This window comes from Doryrhamphus excisus, chromosome 9 (assembly GCF_030265055.1).
Source record: "Doryrhamphus excisus isolate RoL2022-K1 chromosome 9, RoL_Dexc_1.0, whole genome shotgun sequence".
Taxonomy (NCBI): domain Eukaryota; kingdom Metazoa; phylum Chordata; class Actinopteri; order Syngnathiformes; family Syngnathidae; genus Doryrhamphus; species Doryrhamphus excisus.
This window is the reverse complement of record NC_080474.1, coordinates 16,778,387-16,794,108: the sequence shown is the minus strand read 5'-3', so window position 1 is coordinate 16,794,108 and position 15,722 is coordinate 16,778,387. Positions and strand designations below refer to the sequence as shown.

Genomic DNA, 15,722 nt, shown 5'->3' with positions numbered 1-15,722 from the left:
AATAACCCAAAACAGATGTTTACAAAAAAAATTAAACATTTTATTTGCTGAAATACATCATAGTAATAGTATTTTCACGAGTTGCTTTCCACAAATGTATTAATATAGTAATAAGTTTAATTGTAATATGTGGCACCTTATTAAGGCAGAAGAATTGTTAGCTATTTTAAATTAGCTTCAATAGCAGAAAATAGGCTTTTTAAATTGAGCTATCTTACCAGACATGACGCCATTATGGGGTGGCCATATTCAGGGTTGGTCACTTTACAATGGCGCCAAATGAGTCCTATATAATCAACAAACATTTTCCACCGAAAAATTTTAAAAAGAGGACACAGGAAGGGCTATGTTGATACATTTTGGATTATAAAAATACTATAATCCAATAAAAGTCAAAACATATCTTAGCTTTTTGTTACAGATGACAAAAAGTGTAACATCCAATATCAATCAATGGTATTTTAACAATATGCTGAGGACCAATAAAAAAAAAAGTCTTGAAATACGTTATTGAGGGAACTAATGAGCCCAAAGCTGTATAGAACACATTCTAGCACATTTGAAGGATTTTGTTCTTGCGGCATAAAATTCTCCTTTAGTAAAGTTTGTCTCTTGGACAAGCAGACACTGGAGTGAGTCATTGTTACTCCAATCTGAATTGTGTTGTACAGTTGTACAGAGTTTTATTTTGTTGACATAATAAACATAAAGAGACTGACTTTCAATGTCAGGCAAGCCACAAAATCAGCACTTATTCATTTTCACATGACCAATCATCACCTTCTGGGAGTGTACCTCAAAAGTTCTCTCAAATGTTTTTCAGTTTTGGGTTTGCAAGAATAAAAGGGAGGAAAATCTTAGAAGGTTTTTTATGGTGTGACAATGTTTAATTTCGTTATGAGATATATTGTGGAATACTGTGTTAAAGGTCCATAATAAAAATACACTGAACGTGACAAGTTTACATGTGTATCCACAGTATAACAAATGGAGGATTTCAAAAAAAGTCTGCTGCAGAGGGCCGTTTTTTTTTCGGCGTGCTATTTGGAGTACTGAGACCCCTCTTCCGGTTGGCAATGGGGGTCTTCTTGATGCTGGTGGAGAGTGAGAGTGGCTTGGGAGAGGACTTTAAGACCCCAGTTTTCGGTTTCTGTTTTGGGTCAAAGGGTACTTTTGTTGACCCCTCTGGGCTCAGTAACAGGCTGCGATCATTCTTCTTGAACTCTGTAACATAAAAAGTGAAGCAAATCCTTCAAGGCAGGCTGCAAAAATTTGACTTCAAATTGATGTAATTTGCAAAACTAGCCATAATGCATGTGCGATTGTAATGGACGCTGTTGATGCATCACATTCATTTTGGCAGTTTTTCTGGTATTTGCTGTGGTAATAAAAATATAAAGTGTTGTACACAGAGCCAAAACTAACCAAATATGTGTTAAATCAGGTGTGTGCATATACCACAGAATGTGGTTATATTTGACCAATTTCTTACCAGCTGTCTTGTTATTCTTTAGATGGAAGGTCACCTTCTTGGAATCCGATGTGGGAGTTTGGCTTGTCTATGGAAACAACAAAACAAAGAGGAAAAATAGGATCAATGGTGCAGGTGGGATTAGAGTTTGTTTTATGAAATTTCTGATGACATATGCAGGTTTTTACTCGTTTTCAACATTTGTGGTTTGAATAGTCTTCTAATTTCCTAACTGCAATTATGTTTAACTACTTACTCATGATAGACAATTTAATATTGAGCATTTACCATAGCAACACAGACAACCCTGCAACTCTTAGTATCGAGGTCTGGTGGTTTTAAAAGTTTCAAAGATATACCTTAGATATACCAAGTTGTGTGTTTTTTGGGCTTCCTTTGGCCCTGTAGAAGAGTGGTGTTGGAACTTTGGCGTTTGCCTGAAAAGTGACCAAGGCACACGATTGTGTCTTCACCTTCAACTTCGGTGGATTATTAGCAATTTGAGGTGTAGATAAACCATCAAGTCCCTAAGGTGGAGAACTGGTTTCAGATATATATGCGCAGTTGATCTGACAAAGGTCACAAAATGAATCAGATCAATCAAAGATCTCCTTTAATACTCACACTTCTTTTCTTGACACCAGCTGCTCTGTTGGCAATGTTGCTGACTGGTGTGGCGGTCTCAACCTCATCAGCTTCAAACTCAAACACCACTGGGATTTTCCTTTTCTTCTTCTTCTTGCTCGGCTCAGAGGATGAGGAAGTGTCATCACACACAATGGGCTCATCATCTGCACTGCACTTCAATAGGAACTGGGTTTCATCTTGGACCTCTTTCACCTGTGCTGATGGTAGCATATTTTTCTTCTTCAGGGAAGGTCCCATGTGATGGTCAGAGGACAACTGGTCAACATCCAACAACTGCGATGTCTTTGACACTGTAACTTCCTTTTCCGCTTGAACTGCAGCTTTCAATTTATTCCGGCTCCTTCGTCTTTTCTTCTTTGTGGTTGCACTTCCGTTGGCAGGATTTTGACTTTCAGAAAGTACAGGTTCTGGTGTCTTTTCCTCAGTTGTTTGATCCATTTTCTCCATGATTGTTTTTTTCTTGTTTGTTTTTTCCTTAGTTTTATGACACACTGCTGTGGGTTGTTGGGATACATCCTCACTTCTCATCGTGAGCTCGGTTTTTGTAGCAGATTCATAACTTGGGGCTTTATCTATGTTAATGCTCTCTCTCTGATGCTTCTTACCTGAGGCGGTAGCATCATTCTTCATGACCGTGCCATTATCACACGGTATTGATAGAAATTGAATTTTGCTTAACTGTGAGTCACCCTCTAACTCTTTGACTTTCAGACCCTTCTTTTTCCTCTTGGTGGGTTTTTTAGCCTGGGGTTCGGTTTCAGAGTTTTGGGACATTCCACAGTTTACTTGATCTTCCACTGTGTCATTGTGTGATTTCAATTTTGCGCTCGTCTTCACCGAAAACACTTGACTGGCTTTTAAGGCGCTCTCTTGCCCTCCGATTCCTGTGCCAACTTCCTGTGTAGTGCAAGTCGGATGCTCCCCTCGCTCTTCCACTTTAAGCTCCGATGCTGGCCTCTTTTTCTTCTTCTTCTTCTTCAGCTGATTCTTGTTGGTCATGCAACAATTTGGTTTGTCGGCTTCATCCAATACGGAAACAGATGGCTGCATCTTTGCCTCGTCTGCTGACCCATTGAGGTCAATTTTACTTAGAGTTGGTTCTTCAGTGTGCTCCACATTGGAGCTGCTTGCATTTAGATCCTCGCTTGCACATCCATTACGGCGTGCCTTCTTTTTCTTCTTCTTTTGCTTTTTGATAACAGGATCTGTCGTTTCTATCGTTTCTATGCCGTCTTTAGTGGAGGGTTCCATGCCATCTTCAGTGGAGGGTTCTATGCCATCTTTAATCGAGTCCTCCATTTTCTCAAGTTTAGATTTTTTTACCCCTGAAGAAAAAAGAAAAACTCTCTCTTTTTACATGAAGGAATCATAGTTCTCATATTTAGGGTTTAAATCTGGATTGTGCTTTTATGCATTGAAGTTGTTAGCTTTAGAACAATGGCAATTGAGACGCAGAAAGCTGAATTGACTTTTTCTCATGGCAAGAACGTTATGACAAACATTTTAGCGGTTTTGAAACCATGACTTTTTCATACCATTTTATACCTTGAAACTGGTAACCGACCCATGCCTACTTGCCACCATCATCACAAGATTCGCTCACATAGGTTTTCCTTAATATGAGAGGCACATTGTGCACATTGTACATGTGACTATTTGCCTTTAGCTTAGGATTCTTACCTGATTCCCCTGTGTTACGTCGACGTTTATTCAAGTTCTTTCTGCTGCCAAAATTGTCATCATCCTCATCCGTGGAGACTTCCTCTGGATAGTCATCCTGAGGAAAGATGCCTGACAGCAAAATGGAGATAAAGTGAGAAAATGCATATAATGAAGGAAAGAAGAAAATTATGTTCAGATAACAAGCAAATAAGAAAATTAAATACCTTCACTGAGATCTCGCAACCTGCCATTAAAGAGAAACAAATATGTAAATGTGCCACAAAATAATTACTGTTATTAAAGCCAAGTCTTGCAGTGTTGTAATATGCATTTACTTGATTTTAATTTACTTTACTACAGAAAGCATTGTGGCCGCTGTGTTTATGATTTTGTTAAATTCTAATGTTTCGAATGTCTTATTAATTTGACTAGCATCGGCTCATTCTGAGGACTGTAAACACAACAAGGCGTTGATAATCTATAAAATAACTCAAATTTCAAAAGGTTCTAAACTTACACTTTGATGATTTTGTAGAGTCTCTGTCTGTTCTGGCTGGGTGTGTTACTACAGCTTGACAACTGCAACAGCTTGTCAGCGAGAGCTGCATAGTCAAACTGGAAAAAGACATTGTGGTTTGGTTGAAGTTATTTCGATAAGAGAAAGGAGTGCATTAAATCAATACAATACCCCACCTGTAAAACCGGTGTTGTGTCATCATCGTCATCATATTGTAGTTCTGTGTCGGAGTCGTCTGACTGAAGCTCATGATCATTATCATGGGCGTGTGATTTAATACCTACAAAAAAGGAACCAAGAAAGAATACATATGAGGGCAAAATTATTGTATGAAAATAGTCAACTTAAAGTGCATGCAGTTATTTGCAAGAACTTTCTCCTGGGCAAGCCCAGGTATCATTCTTCGATAAATCATTTAAATGTCTGCGAATGTTCTGATAGTCAGACCTCGACCATGATATTCAAATGTCAATGGGATTTAAGTAGTGGTAGATCTTAAAACTGGCACCAAAACTCCTCGTTTGCTAATTTGCCCAACACTTAAGGCTGATTCAAACCCTGACCCAAACCAAAAGGAGGGAGAAAAAGATACTGTATACTTAGCGTTCAACCAAAAGTCTACACAGTAGGATGGTCTAAAGTAAGTTATGTGACATATGTCAAATATTCCAAGTCAAAATGGGAAGCAGAATGGTGCTGTAGTCATCGTTTCCTATGAACATGTACCATTACCATTCATTTGCTTCACCAGCTCTTTGCGCTCAACTGCCTCGTCGTCCCCTTCGGAGGACTGGCCAGAATCGGAGAAGTCTGTCTCTTTCATCTCCTTTATCAGATCTTCAATGGCAAAGGGGGCCTGGTCAATGATTGTGCTGAAGATGCTGCTGCAGATGGCTTGGAAAAGTGTCCGGCTGGTCAAACAGTGAGAGGATAGCGTTAGAGTGTCATTATTTCACACACACACGCACACACATAGAAATGCAGCCATGGATGATATTTTTTTTTCTTGTGAAAGCTGCTTTTCATTGCTTATTTCAACCCCAATATGTAATCTTGTTATGCCACAACATTAACAAAATGCTGGTATCCACAACTTACATTTTGTATTTCCGAATGCATTTCTTTCTATTGTTCTCGCATTATTAACTGAAAACCGGACAGACATGCTTTCTGTAACATTCTTTTCTGTAATTACAAAAATATTCAATTTATTACTATTGAATCCTACTTTGCGGAAATTCCCATATCGTGATTGGATCTGGAACCAAGTAATGGCAATAAACCAGGGATGACTATATGCAGAAGCAGACTCTCAGTAGAAGTCACTAAGAGTGTTGGACTTACTCTTTGGTTTTGGCTGCTGCTTTGCAGAACGGCTCTAGGAATATCAGGTTCTGATCAGCAGTGAGCTGTAGGAAGACAATAAGACGTGATCATAATATTTTATAGATAATTATCTGAGTATGTATATATTGAGAAAAAATAAGGTTAGAAAAAAAATTATTTGATTGAGGAAATAGGTATTTGATTAAAAAAATGTATACTCTATTCTCTCAATCTTGTGTGGGTCCTTCTTTGGTCTCGCCCATAGTGATGGATGGGTGAGAATGGAATGTTGATGTTAGGAGTACTTTTCCTAAAGGGACAGAACTAATTTGGAATGTTCCTGTCTTTATAACAAAATCAGTGGGGGGGGGGGAATCAAATACTTATTTTCACTGTACAATATTAATGGTGCAAGCAATAATATTCAGGATTTCAAGTTCAATATTTTCTTTGTATGTCATTATCTTAAGTGGTTTCATCAGGATTTGACACTAGTATCAATGACATGAAATGTGTTAATGATGACAAATTTACCTCTGCTGAACCCACAACTGCTAGTTCAGTCAAATACAGGTCAAGGACATGGAGCTGCAGGCCAGTAGGGGCATTGCTGCCAACCTGAAGGAGCTCTGTTCTCAACAGTTCCAGAAATCTTGCAACCACACTGAAAGAGAATGTACACTGCATAATTTTGCCTCAGTTATGATGACATTTCAATATACTGCAGTTCGACGTTTACATATACTCGTCATGAGCATGAATGCCATATTAAACCCTGGAATTGGAATATCGTTCACTTCAGTCTAAGACACCAATAAAAGGCTCTAGATTTTTTTGCAGTTCAGTTGCTGGTTGTATTATTGTGTACTGAAAATTTGTCTGGCTTTAGGGCTATTGTGGCGATCTCACATCACAGAATAAATGGATAATGGTGCTTCAACTGCTTGAGTAGTGGTCAGAATATAACTTGAAATGAGCCGTTTTTAAAAATCAAAAGATCGTAGAAGTTGTATAGCCACGTAACCCTGGAAAAACAACAGTTATTTTTTTTAAAGGCTACCTGCATTCCCAGTTTTTTCTCTTCAGCATCTCAAAGGTTTGCCTGAACATGAAGCGGACGAGCTGTGAGAAAGGGAAACAAAACAAAAACAATTTGGTATGAGGTACACTACCACTCAGAGGTTTGGCATCACTTTCAAATGTTTCCAAAGAAAACACATTTTCATGCACATGCATCAAGAGATGACGTTAGGATGATGCTACCTTATGTTGACCAAATTACACAGATAATACATCCATCAAAGAACCTGTCTTAACCGACTCCCACCCAAAAGCAAATCAGACTGAACTATGGCATCGCTTCTATGAATAATAATAAAGTGGGACTGGCGTGTGCAAGGCATTATCAGAACCACACATTACATGCTTTAGACACAACATTAGCTATTATTGTTATATCATGATAACAGTGATTTACTAGGTCTCAAAAATGTTAATATTGTTTAGTGCCAATTTGCGGGACAGTAAACATTTCAATTCAATACATGTATTGTGCAATAAATACAGTAAAGCAATGCTCCATACCAACCTGGAAAACCTTGTCCATTCGCAGCCTGTCGATGCCAGTCCACTCTCTTTTGAAAGTCTTCAGAGAGCTCTCCAGATATAAGAACTCTGTGCAAAACAACATACTTCCATGACTACATGGCTTTGCCATGATTTGACTTGCTTACTTTTAGAGTTAGACCAAAGTAAAGTCAAATGTTTGCAACTTACGTCCATTTACATCATGAAAACTGTGGATCAGAGTGGAGATAGAGTTTGAGAGTTCCTCCTGTAAACAAAAAGAGAAATGCAAGTCAGATAGTGATACTGCTGAGGACAACATTACACTATGGAGTATATCAGGGTTCAGTGACGTACCTGTAAAAGGGGTTTGTCCTGCATCCACAAACAGTAGAACAGACCCTTCCATAGCTTGAGCAGTTCTTCACTAGTAAAACCATCTGAAACAGAAACGAAATCAGACTGAAAACAACAGAATCCTGGAATCAACTGACATTAGATTATTTGGTACGTTCGAATGCAAGACGATACACGACATATATTCGTCCTGAACACTTCGAAGAGCCCGACAACATATCGTGTTGTAGGTTTTGGAATAAGTCGTTGTTATTCCTATTTTATTTAACCCGTCTTGTGTGATATTCCTACAGTTAATGTGATTGCCTGGGACTTGTTGGCACAGTGTTCAGCTGAGACTGACACAAGCTAATGCTAAGTGGCTTAAGACTGGAGTCTGCATTGCTAACCATGCTATCAATGTTCTAACACGAGCTACTTACCTGACGACTTCTGTGATCTCAGATTGATATACTTCCTCAGCTTCCTTAAAGCTTTGGTTCGGATGGGCTTTTCGTTAGCCGCTAACTTTTGTGCCAACTGAATCTCTTGCTCTTGAACTGCTGCCATGTTGTACAATTCACGCGATGCACACGGCATCAACTACAGTCCATCAGAAGCTAACCCCACGTGTGCGTCCTCCTTTGATGACGTCACATCCTCGCCAACGTTAAAGTTCTATATATTTGTAGAAAAACCTGCAATGCAGCTTCGCCATGTACTGTAAGTGAAAAGGTGTATTAGCATATTATTTTAAACTATGTTCTATGTAATTTCAACTTTATTTACATTATATTTTAATATTATGGAAAAATAATAATATATTATAACATTATAATAATATAAGAATATATATTATTGTAACATAATGTTCTCTCAACTTAATTTTCTTTATTTTTATTTCTTTAGCTTTATTTGTTTTGTCTTTCTCATATTATTACAACTTTTTCTTTTAATATTTAAACTTTATGACACTGAAATTACATTATTCTTCTTCATAATGTTACGATGTTATTCTGGAAATATTATGATTATTTCTTCTGAGAATATAACTTTTGTCTCTCAATAGTTTGACTTTTTTGTTGTAAAATTATTGCAGATTTTTTCCGTATCTTCTGTTGTTATTTTTTGTCTTTAAATTATATTTTTACAACGTGCCACAGGCATATTAAAAAAAAGCTACAGGCCACAAATGGCCCCTGGTCCAATATTGTCTGACTTCCAAGGGATATTGGCTTAAACTGGTAAGTGCTAATTTATAGCCTGCTCAGATGATTCCATGGGGTGTCCTTTGCAGGGTACTCCCTCCGACTGATAAAGTTGAGGTTAATTATTGATATCTTGGATGTACGTTTGCTCTTTGCGCAGCAACATATGGATCTAAAAGTATATGGCCAATGGCCGTGAGTTTTTATTTTATCTTGACTGATGATTGTTTGATTTTCAAACACCACCACAATAGATCAATATGTGGTTGAGGTAGACTTTCACACCAGAGCTCTAAGCGAAACATTACATCCTCATAACTTTGAATACTGAAAAATAATGACAAGATTTTGCAGTCCATGATTGCCTGAAGTCATGCACAAAAAGCTGGTCAAAGTGATGGAGTTCCCGATACAGCGGTCTGGGAAAGCTCTCCATCTCTCTGCAGACTAGAACCTGCAGTCTCCTAACTTAGGCTGGAGGTGAGGAGATTCCCCTCTCTCATCTCTCATTGCCTTCATCCACATGTCAAGTCTGTTTGTGCAGGGTGTCACACTTGGGCGAGTAACCACTGGGGTCAGTGTGGCACGCCTGCCACGCCCAGTAATGGCAACTCTCTTTAAAACAATCTGTGCTTTTAGTGGTTTGAAGGAATGCAGGTCAGTGGCTCTTAACACAAGAATGAGCCCCCAGGGTCAGTAGTATGTTTGTGGGTAAAAATACCTTAGTTCAATATGATTGTTAATTGCTAAAGTAGTTGTACAGTACTTTTATGTGTAGTACAAAAAGTACAAACAATGCATCATAATAACACACCAATAATAAATTCAGTCAATAATAAAGGCTTTATGCAAATCAAAAAGATCTATGCCAATCCTCGGTGAAAATAATTTATTCTTCCTTGTAAACATCTGTTTTGTGTTTCATTCTGATTATAATAATAAACAAATTAAAGGCAAAATCACAAAATCATTCAAGGATCTTGAAAACAAATTGTCATCAGTATCGACAATAGTGTGCTGGGCCTGTGTTTACTTGGTATCGTAAGGATACCAAATTGCCAGTATCGTCAAACAATACAAATTCAGGTTACAGGGCAAAGATCAAACATTTGATCACAGATCAGTTGCCGCTAGTGACGGCAAGAGACAAAAGGTGCGTTCACGGACACAGCGGCTTCAGTTAGTCGTGCGACTTGGTAGTGACAGTAGCAAACGCTCAACAGGGAAGTAGAGGATACGTCGCTGGGCTGAAGACCCAAAACAGACAAGACGCTTTGGAAGTGTGCTTTGTAACATATTTACTCTCCAGGTATGTAATATTCATTCTCCAGATCTGTCACAAACTGATGTTCGATGATACGAGCACTCGAAAAAGCCTTGACGTGTTGTAGCTAGCAGCCGTAACCGAGCAGCAAGCAGCGGCGCCTTTAGCATGGATGAAACCAGCACGAGGGTCACACGAGAGGAGTTCCGATCCAGACTAACCAGCAATTGTTGAATCTGCAAGTAATTGAATGGCCGTAAAAATGTCTAGTTGTGACACGTCATTGACCCAGTCCACCCCCCAACCCCACCTGCCATTGTTCACCTGCAACATAATCCCTAAAGACGATTCACACACTGAAATGTACAGTTACACATCACTGATGTATGATAATGTAAGATGATTGATAAACAGATGAGGACCACCAAGTGCGACATCTTAACGGCTGTTGAGAGTACGTTATCCGTGGAACATAAAAACGTACATGGAGGTGTGGGATTCAAAGTATTTGGCACGGAAGTTTTACATTGACTAGAAGCTCTAAATATCATTTTTGGTTATTTTCCCTTTTTTTTTGCTTTAACTATTGCTTTTAGTGTTAATTCTTAAGCATTGTGGGTATGACATTTTCGAGCCATTCTCTGCATTCTATGACAATGGCCTCTGGTATTGTCTGGTTGACTGAGTGCTGTATTGTGAACCTTCACAGAGCGAGCTCCACAGAAACTGTTCACAAGTCATTGAAGGACCCACAATTGTCTCCAGCAGCGACAAGAGTGACGGACAGAAGTTCTTTCTACAGGCTCTTCACACCAACATGGACTGTAGTTGGAAGCCTTTTGGTTAGTATTTGTTTGAACCGGATTTCATTTAAAGGGTGCAAAAACACACACATGTATGTTTGTAATTGTATAGTAGTTTGTATTTACTTTCAGTCTGATAGGTACACCTTATAATTAAGAATACTACAATCTGATCTTGTGCAGTCATGTTTGAGTGAACCTCATTATTTTGTCATCAAAGTTGTCATCATCCTCATCCGTGGAGACTTCCTCTGGATAGTCATCCTGAGGAAAGATGCCTGACAGCAAAATGGAGATAAAGTGAGAAAATGCACATAATGAAGGGAAGAAGAAAATTATGTTCAGATAACAAGCAAATAAGAAAATTAAATACCTTCACTGAGATCTCGCAACCTGCCATTAAAGAGAAAAAAATATGTAAATGTGCCACAAAATAATTACTATTATTAAAGCCAAGTCTTGCAGTGTTGTAATATGCATTTACTTTATTTTAATTTACTTTACTAAAGAAAGCGTTGTGGCCGCTGTGTTTATGATTTTGTTAAATTCTAATATTTCCAATGTCTTATTAATTTGACTAGCATGGGCTCATTCTGAGGACTGTAAACACAACAAGGCGTTGATAATCTATAAAATAACTCAAATTTCAAAAGGTTCTAAACTTACACTTTGATGATTTTGTAGAGTATCTGTCTGTTCTGGCTGGGTGTGTTACTACAGCTTGACAACTGCAACAGCTTGTCAGCGAGAGCTGCATAGTCAAACTGGAAAAAGACAATGTAGGTTCAAGTGTTATTTCGATAAGAGAAAGGAGTGCATTAAATCAATACAAAACCCCACCTGTAAAACAGGTGTTGTGTCATCGTCGTCATCATATTGTAGTTCTGTGTCGGAGTCGTCTGACTGAAGCTCATGATCGTTATCATGGGCGTGTGATTTAATACCTACAAAAAAGGAACCAAGAAAGAATACATATGAGGGCAAAATTATTGTATGAAAATAGTCAACTTAAAGTGCATGCAGTTATTTGCAAGAAGTTTTGTCCTGAGCAAGCCCAGGTATCATTCTTCGATAAATCATTTAAATGTCTGCAAAAGTTATGATAGTCAGACCTCAACCATGATATTCAAATTTAAATGGGATTTAAGTAGTAGTGGTAGTTCTATCTTGAAACTGGCACCAAAACTCCTCGTTTGCTAATTTGCCCAACACTTAAGGCTGATTCAAACCCTGACCCAAACCAAAAGGAGGGAGAAAAAGATACTGTATACTTAGCGTTCAACCAAAAGTCTACACAGTAGGATGGTATAAAGTAAGTTATGTGACATATGTCAAATATTCCAAGTCGAAATGGGAAGCAGAATGGTGCTGTAGTCATCGTTTCCTATGAACATGTACCATTACCATTCATTTGCTTCACCAGCTCTTTGCGCTCAACTGCCTCGTCGTCCCCTTCGGAGGACTGGCCAGAATCGGAGAAGTCTGTCTCTTTCATCTCCTTTATCAGATCTTCAATGGCAAAGGGGGCCTGGTCAATGATTGTGCTGAAGATGCTGCTGCAGATGGCTTGGAAAAGTGTCCGGCTGGTCAAACGGTGAGAGGATAGCATTAGAGTGTCATTATTTCACACACACACACACACACACACACACACACACACACACACACAGAAATGCAGCCATGGATGATATACATTTTTTTTTTCTTGTGAAAGCTGCTTTTCATTGCTTATTTCAACCCCAATATGTAATCTTGTTATGCCAGAACATTAACAAAATGCTGGTATCCACAACTTACATTTTGTATTTCCGAATGCATTTCTTATCACATGCGATGGCTGATCAAGTGAAAAAATGGTTCTACTCTCATTCCATGTAGAAGTGGTAAGTTTGGTCTTCTTCCCCACTCAGTTTGAAGCACTTTAGTAAGTATGGACTGAGTAAACTGGGGAGGATAACTGGATAACTGGGGAGGTGTTGCGCAATGTGGTGTAAACAAAAAATAATAGGAGTGTAAAGGTGACTATAGGGGTGTTACCTCATGTCTACAGGGCTCTAATGTTAAAAATCATATTTAGAAAGTCAAATAGGTATTCTTTGCTGTAATTACAAAAACATTCAATTTATTAATATTGAATTCTACTTTGCGGAAATTCCCATATCGTGATTGGATCTGGAACCAATTAATGGCAATAAACGAGGGATGACTAAGAGTGTTGGACTTACTCTTTGGTTTTGGCTGCTGCGTTGCAGAACGGCTCTAGGAATATCAGGTTCTGTTCAGCAGTGAGCTGTAGGGAGACAATAAGACGTGATCATAATATTTTATAGATAATTAGTATGTATAAGTATGTATATATTAAGAAAAAATAAGTTTGGAAAAAAGTATTTGAGGAAATAAGCATTTGATTCAAAATATGTATATTTATACTATATTCAACATAGTAAATGTATCCTGTCTACCTATAAAGGAAATGTCACAGGAAGGATTTCAAGTGCAATACTTTCTTTGTATGTCATTATTTTAAGTGGTTTCATCAGGATTTGACACTAGTATCAATGACATGAAATGTGTTAATGATGACAAATTTACCTCTGCTGAACCCACAACTGCTAGTTCAGTCAAATACAGGTCAAGGACATGGAGCTGCAGGCCAGTAGGGGCATTGCTGCCAACCTGAAGGAGCTCTGTTCTCAACAGTTCCAGAAATCTTGCAACCACACTGAAAGAGAATGTACACTGCATAATTTTGCCTTAGTTATGATGACATTTCAATATACTGCAGTTCGACGTTTACATATACTCGTCATGAGCATGAATGCCATATTAAACCCTGGAATTGGAATATCGTTCAGTTCAGTCTAAGACGCCAATAAACAGTTAACAGTTAACAACAGTTAATTTTTCTTTAAAGACTACCTGCATTCCCAGTTTTTTCTCTTCAGCATCTCAAAGGTTTGCCTGAACATGAAGCGGACGAGCTGTGAGAAAGGGAAACAAAACAAAAACAATATGGTATGAGGTACACTACCACTCAGAGGTTTGGCATCACTTGCAAATGTTTCCAAAGAAAACACATTTTCATGCACATGCATCAAGAGATGACGTTAGGATGATGCTACCTTATGTTGACCAAATTACACAGATAATACATCCATCAAAGAACCTGTCTTAACCGACTCCCACCCAAAAGCCAATCAGACTGAACTATGGCATCGCTTCTATGAATAATAATAAAGTGGGACTGGCGTGTGCAAGGCATTATCAGAACCACACATTACATGCGTTAGACACAACATTAGCTATTATTGTTATATCATGATAACAGTGATTTACTAGGTCTCAAAAATGTTAATATTGTTCGCGCCAATTTGTGGGACAGTAAACATTTCACCTATAGTATGTATTTTTTTTATCCTGTTGCTATTTTGCTTTTGCCCATGGACAACAGAAGAAAATGAGTTTGTAGCTATCTCTGCTCTGTGCAATAAATACAGTAAAGCAATGCGCCACACCAACCTGGAAAACCTTGTCCATTCGCAGCCTGTCGATGCCAGTCCACTCTCTTTTGAAGGTCTTCAGAGAGCTCTCCAGATATAAGAACTCTGTGCAAAACAACATACTTCCACCACTACATGGCTTTGCCATGATTTGACTTGCTTGCTTTTAGAATTAGACCAAAATAAGGTCAAATGTTTGCAACTTACGTCCATTTACATCATGAAAACTGTGGATGAGAGTGGAGATAGAGTTTGAGAGTTCCTCCTGTAAACAAAAAGAGAAATGCAAGTCAGATAGTGATACTACTGAGGACAACATTACACTATGGAGTATATCAGGGTTCACTGACGTACCTGTAAAAGGGGTTTGTCCTGCATCCACAAACAGTAGAACAGACCCTTCCATAGCTTGAGCAGTTCTTCACTAGTAAAACCATCTGAAACAGAAACGAAATCAGACTGAAAACAACAGAATCCTGGAATTAAGTAACATTAGATTATTTGGTGCGTTCGGATGCAAGGCGATACACTACATATATTCGTCCTGAGCACTTCTAAGAGCCCGACAACATATCGTGTTGTAGGTTTTGGAAGAAGTCGTTGTTATTCCTATTTTATTTGACCCCTCTTGTGTGATATTCTTACAGTTAATGTGATTGCCTGGGACTTGTCGGCACAGTGCTCAGCTGAGACTGACACAAGCCAACACAAGCTATCAATGTTCTAACACGGGCTGCTTACCTGTGGACTTCTGTGATCTCAGATTGATATACTTCCTCAGCTTCCTTAAAGCTTTGGTTCGGATGGGCTTTTCGTTAGCCGCTAACTTTTGTGCCAACTGAATCTCTTGCTCTTGAACTGCTGCCATGTTGTACAATTCACGCGATGCACACAGCATCAACTACAGTCCCTCAGAAGCTAACCCCACGTGTGCGTCCACCTTTGATGACGTCACATTCTCGCGGACGTTAAAGTTCTATATATTTGAAGAAAAACCTGCAATGCAGCTTCACCATGTACTGTAAGTGAAAAGGTGTATTAACATATTATTTTGAAACTATGTTCTCGTAATTTCAACTTTATTCACATTATATTTTAATATTATGGAAATATGATAATATATTATAACATTATAATAATATAACAATATATATTCTTGTAACATAATGTTCTCTCAACTTAAAAAAAAAGCTCTCCATCTCTCTGCAGACTAGAACCTGCAGTCTCCTAACTTGGGCTGGAGGTGAGGCGATTCCCCTCTCTCATCTCTCATTGCCTTCATCCACATGTCAAGTCTGTTTGTGCAGGGTGTCACACTTGGGCGAGTAACCACTGGGGTCAGTGTGGCACGCCTGCCACGCCCAGTAATGGCAACTCTCTTTAAAACAATCTGTGCTTTTAGTGGTTTGAAGGAATGCAGG

At 38.6% G+C, this 15,722-nt stretch overlaps 2 protein-coding genes across 3 annotated transcripts; both read right to left on the bottom strand.

Annotated features, from left to right (window-relative positions):
* Positions 1–123: 123 nt before the first annotated feature.
* LOC131135640 (ribosomal RNA processing protein 1 homolog B-like) lies at positions 124–8,179 on the bottom strand. Of its 2 annotated transcripts, XM_058081775.1 has the most exons (16): positions 7,970–8,178; positions 7,548–7,630; positions 7,401–7,458; positions 7,213–7,298; positions 6,685–6,746; positions 6,159–6,288; positions 5,643–5,707; positions 5,031–5,209; positions 4,475–4,578; positions 4,299–4,396; positions 4,006–4,025; positions 3,800–3,910; positions 2,096–3,444; positions 1,831–1,998; positions 1,493–1,559; positions 124–1,224 (listed from the first exon to the last, which is right to left on the bottom strand). In XM_058081775.1, exons 1-16 carry the CDS (start codon positions 8,124–8,126, stop codon positions 998–1,000), a joined length of 2,964 nt encoding a protein of 987 aa, XP_057937758.1. In that variant the 5' UTR covers positions 8,127–8,178; the 3' UTR covers positions 124–997. The 2 variants fall into 2 exon arrangements, with proteins under 2 accessions (XP_057937758.1, XP_057937759.1); XM_058081776.1 differs by lacking the exon at positions 1,831–1,998 and having other exon boundaries at positions 298–1,224; positions 7,970–8,179.
* A 2,683-nt stretch (positions 8,180–10,862) lies between these two features.
* On the bottom strand, positions 10,863–15,243 carry LOC131135641 (ribosomal RNA processing protein 1 homolog A-like). The gene is made up of 12 exons (XM_058081777.1): positions 15,043–15,243; positions 14,656–14,738; positions 14,509–14,566; positions 14,321–14,406; positions 13,721–13,782; positions 13,394–13,523; positions 13,027–13,091; positions 12,206–12,384; positions 11,642–11,745; positions 11,468–11,565; positions 11,175–11,194; positions 10,863–11,079 (listed from the first exon to the last, which is right to left on the bottom strand). The coding sequence occupies exons 1-12, from the start codon at positions 15,197–15,199 to the stop codon at positions 10,985–10,987; spliced, it is 1,137 nt and encodes a 378-aa protein (XP_057937760.1). The 5' UTR covers positions 15,200–15,243; the 3' UTR covers positions 10,863–10,984.
* Between the last annotated feature and the right edge of the window lie 479 nt (positions 15,244–15,722).

Coding starts and splice junctions, on each gene's coding strand:
- LOC131135641 (XM_058081777.1), bottom strand. CDS start 15,199: ATGCTGTGTGCATCGCGTGAATTGTACAACATGGCAGCAGTTCAAGAG. Junction 12,385..13,026: donor GCAGCAGCCAAAACCAAAGA/GTAAGTCCAACA, acceptor CCGTTTGACCAG/CCGGACACTTTTCCAAGCCA. Junction 11,566..11,641: donor ACACAACACCTGTTTTACAG/GTGGGGTTTTGT, acceptor GTCTTTTTCCAG/TTTGACTATGCAGCTCTCGC.
- LOC131135640 (XM_058081775.1), bottom strand. CDS start 8,126: ATGCCGTGTGCATCGCGTGAATTGTACAACATGGCAGCAGTTCAAGAG. Junction 7,459..7,547: donor AGGACAAACCCCTTTTACAG/GTACGTCACTGA, acceptor TTTTGTTTACAG/GAGGAACTCTCAAACTCTAT. Junction 4,579..5,030: donor GCTGGTGAAGCAAATGAATG/GTAATGGTACAT, acceptor CCTTTTTTGTAG/GTATTAAATCACACGCCCAT.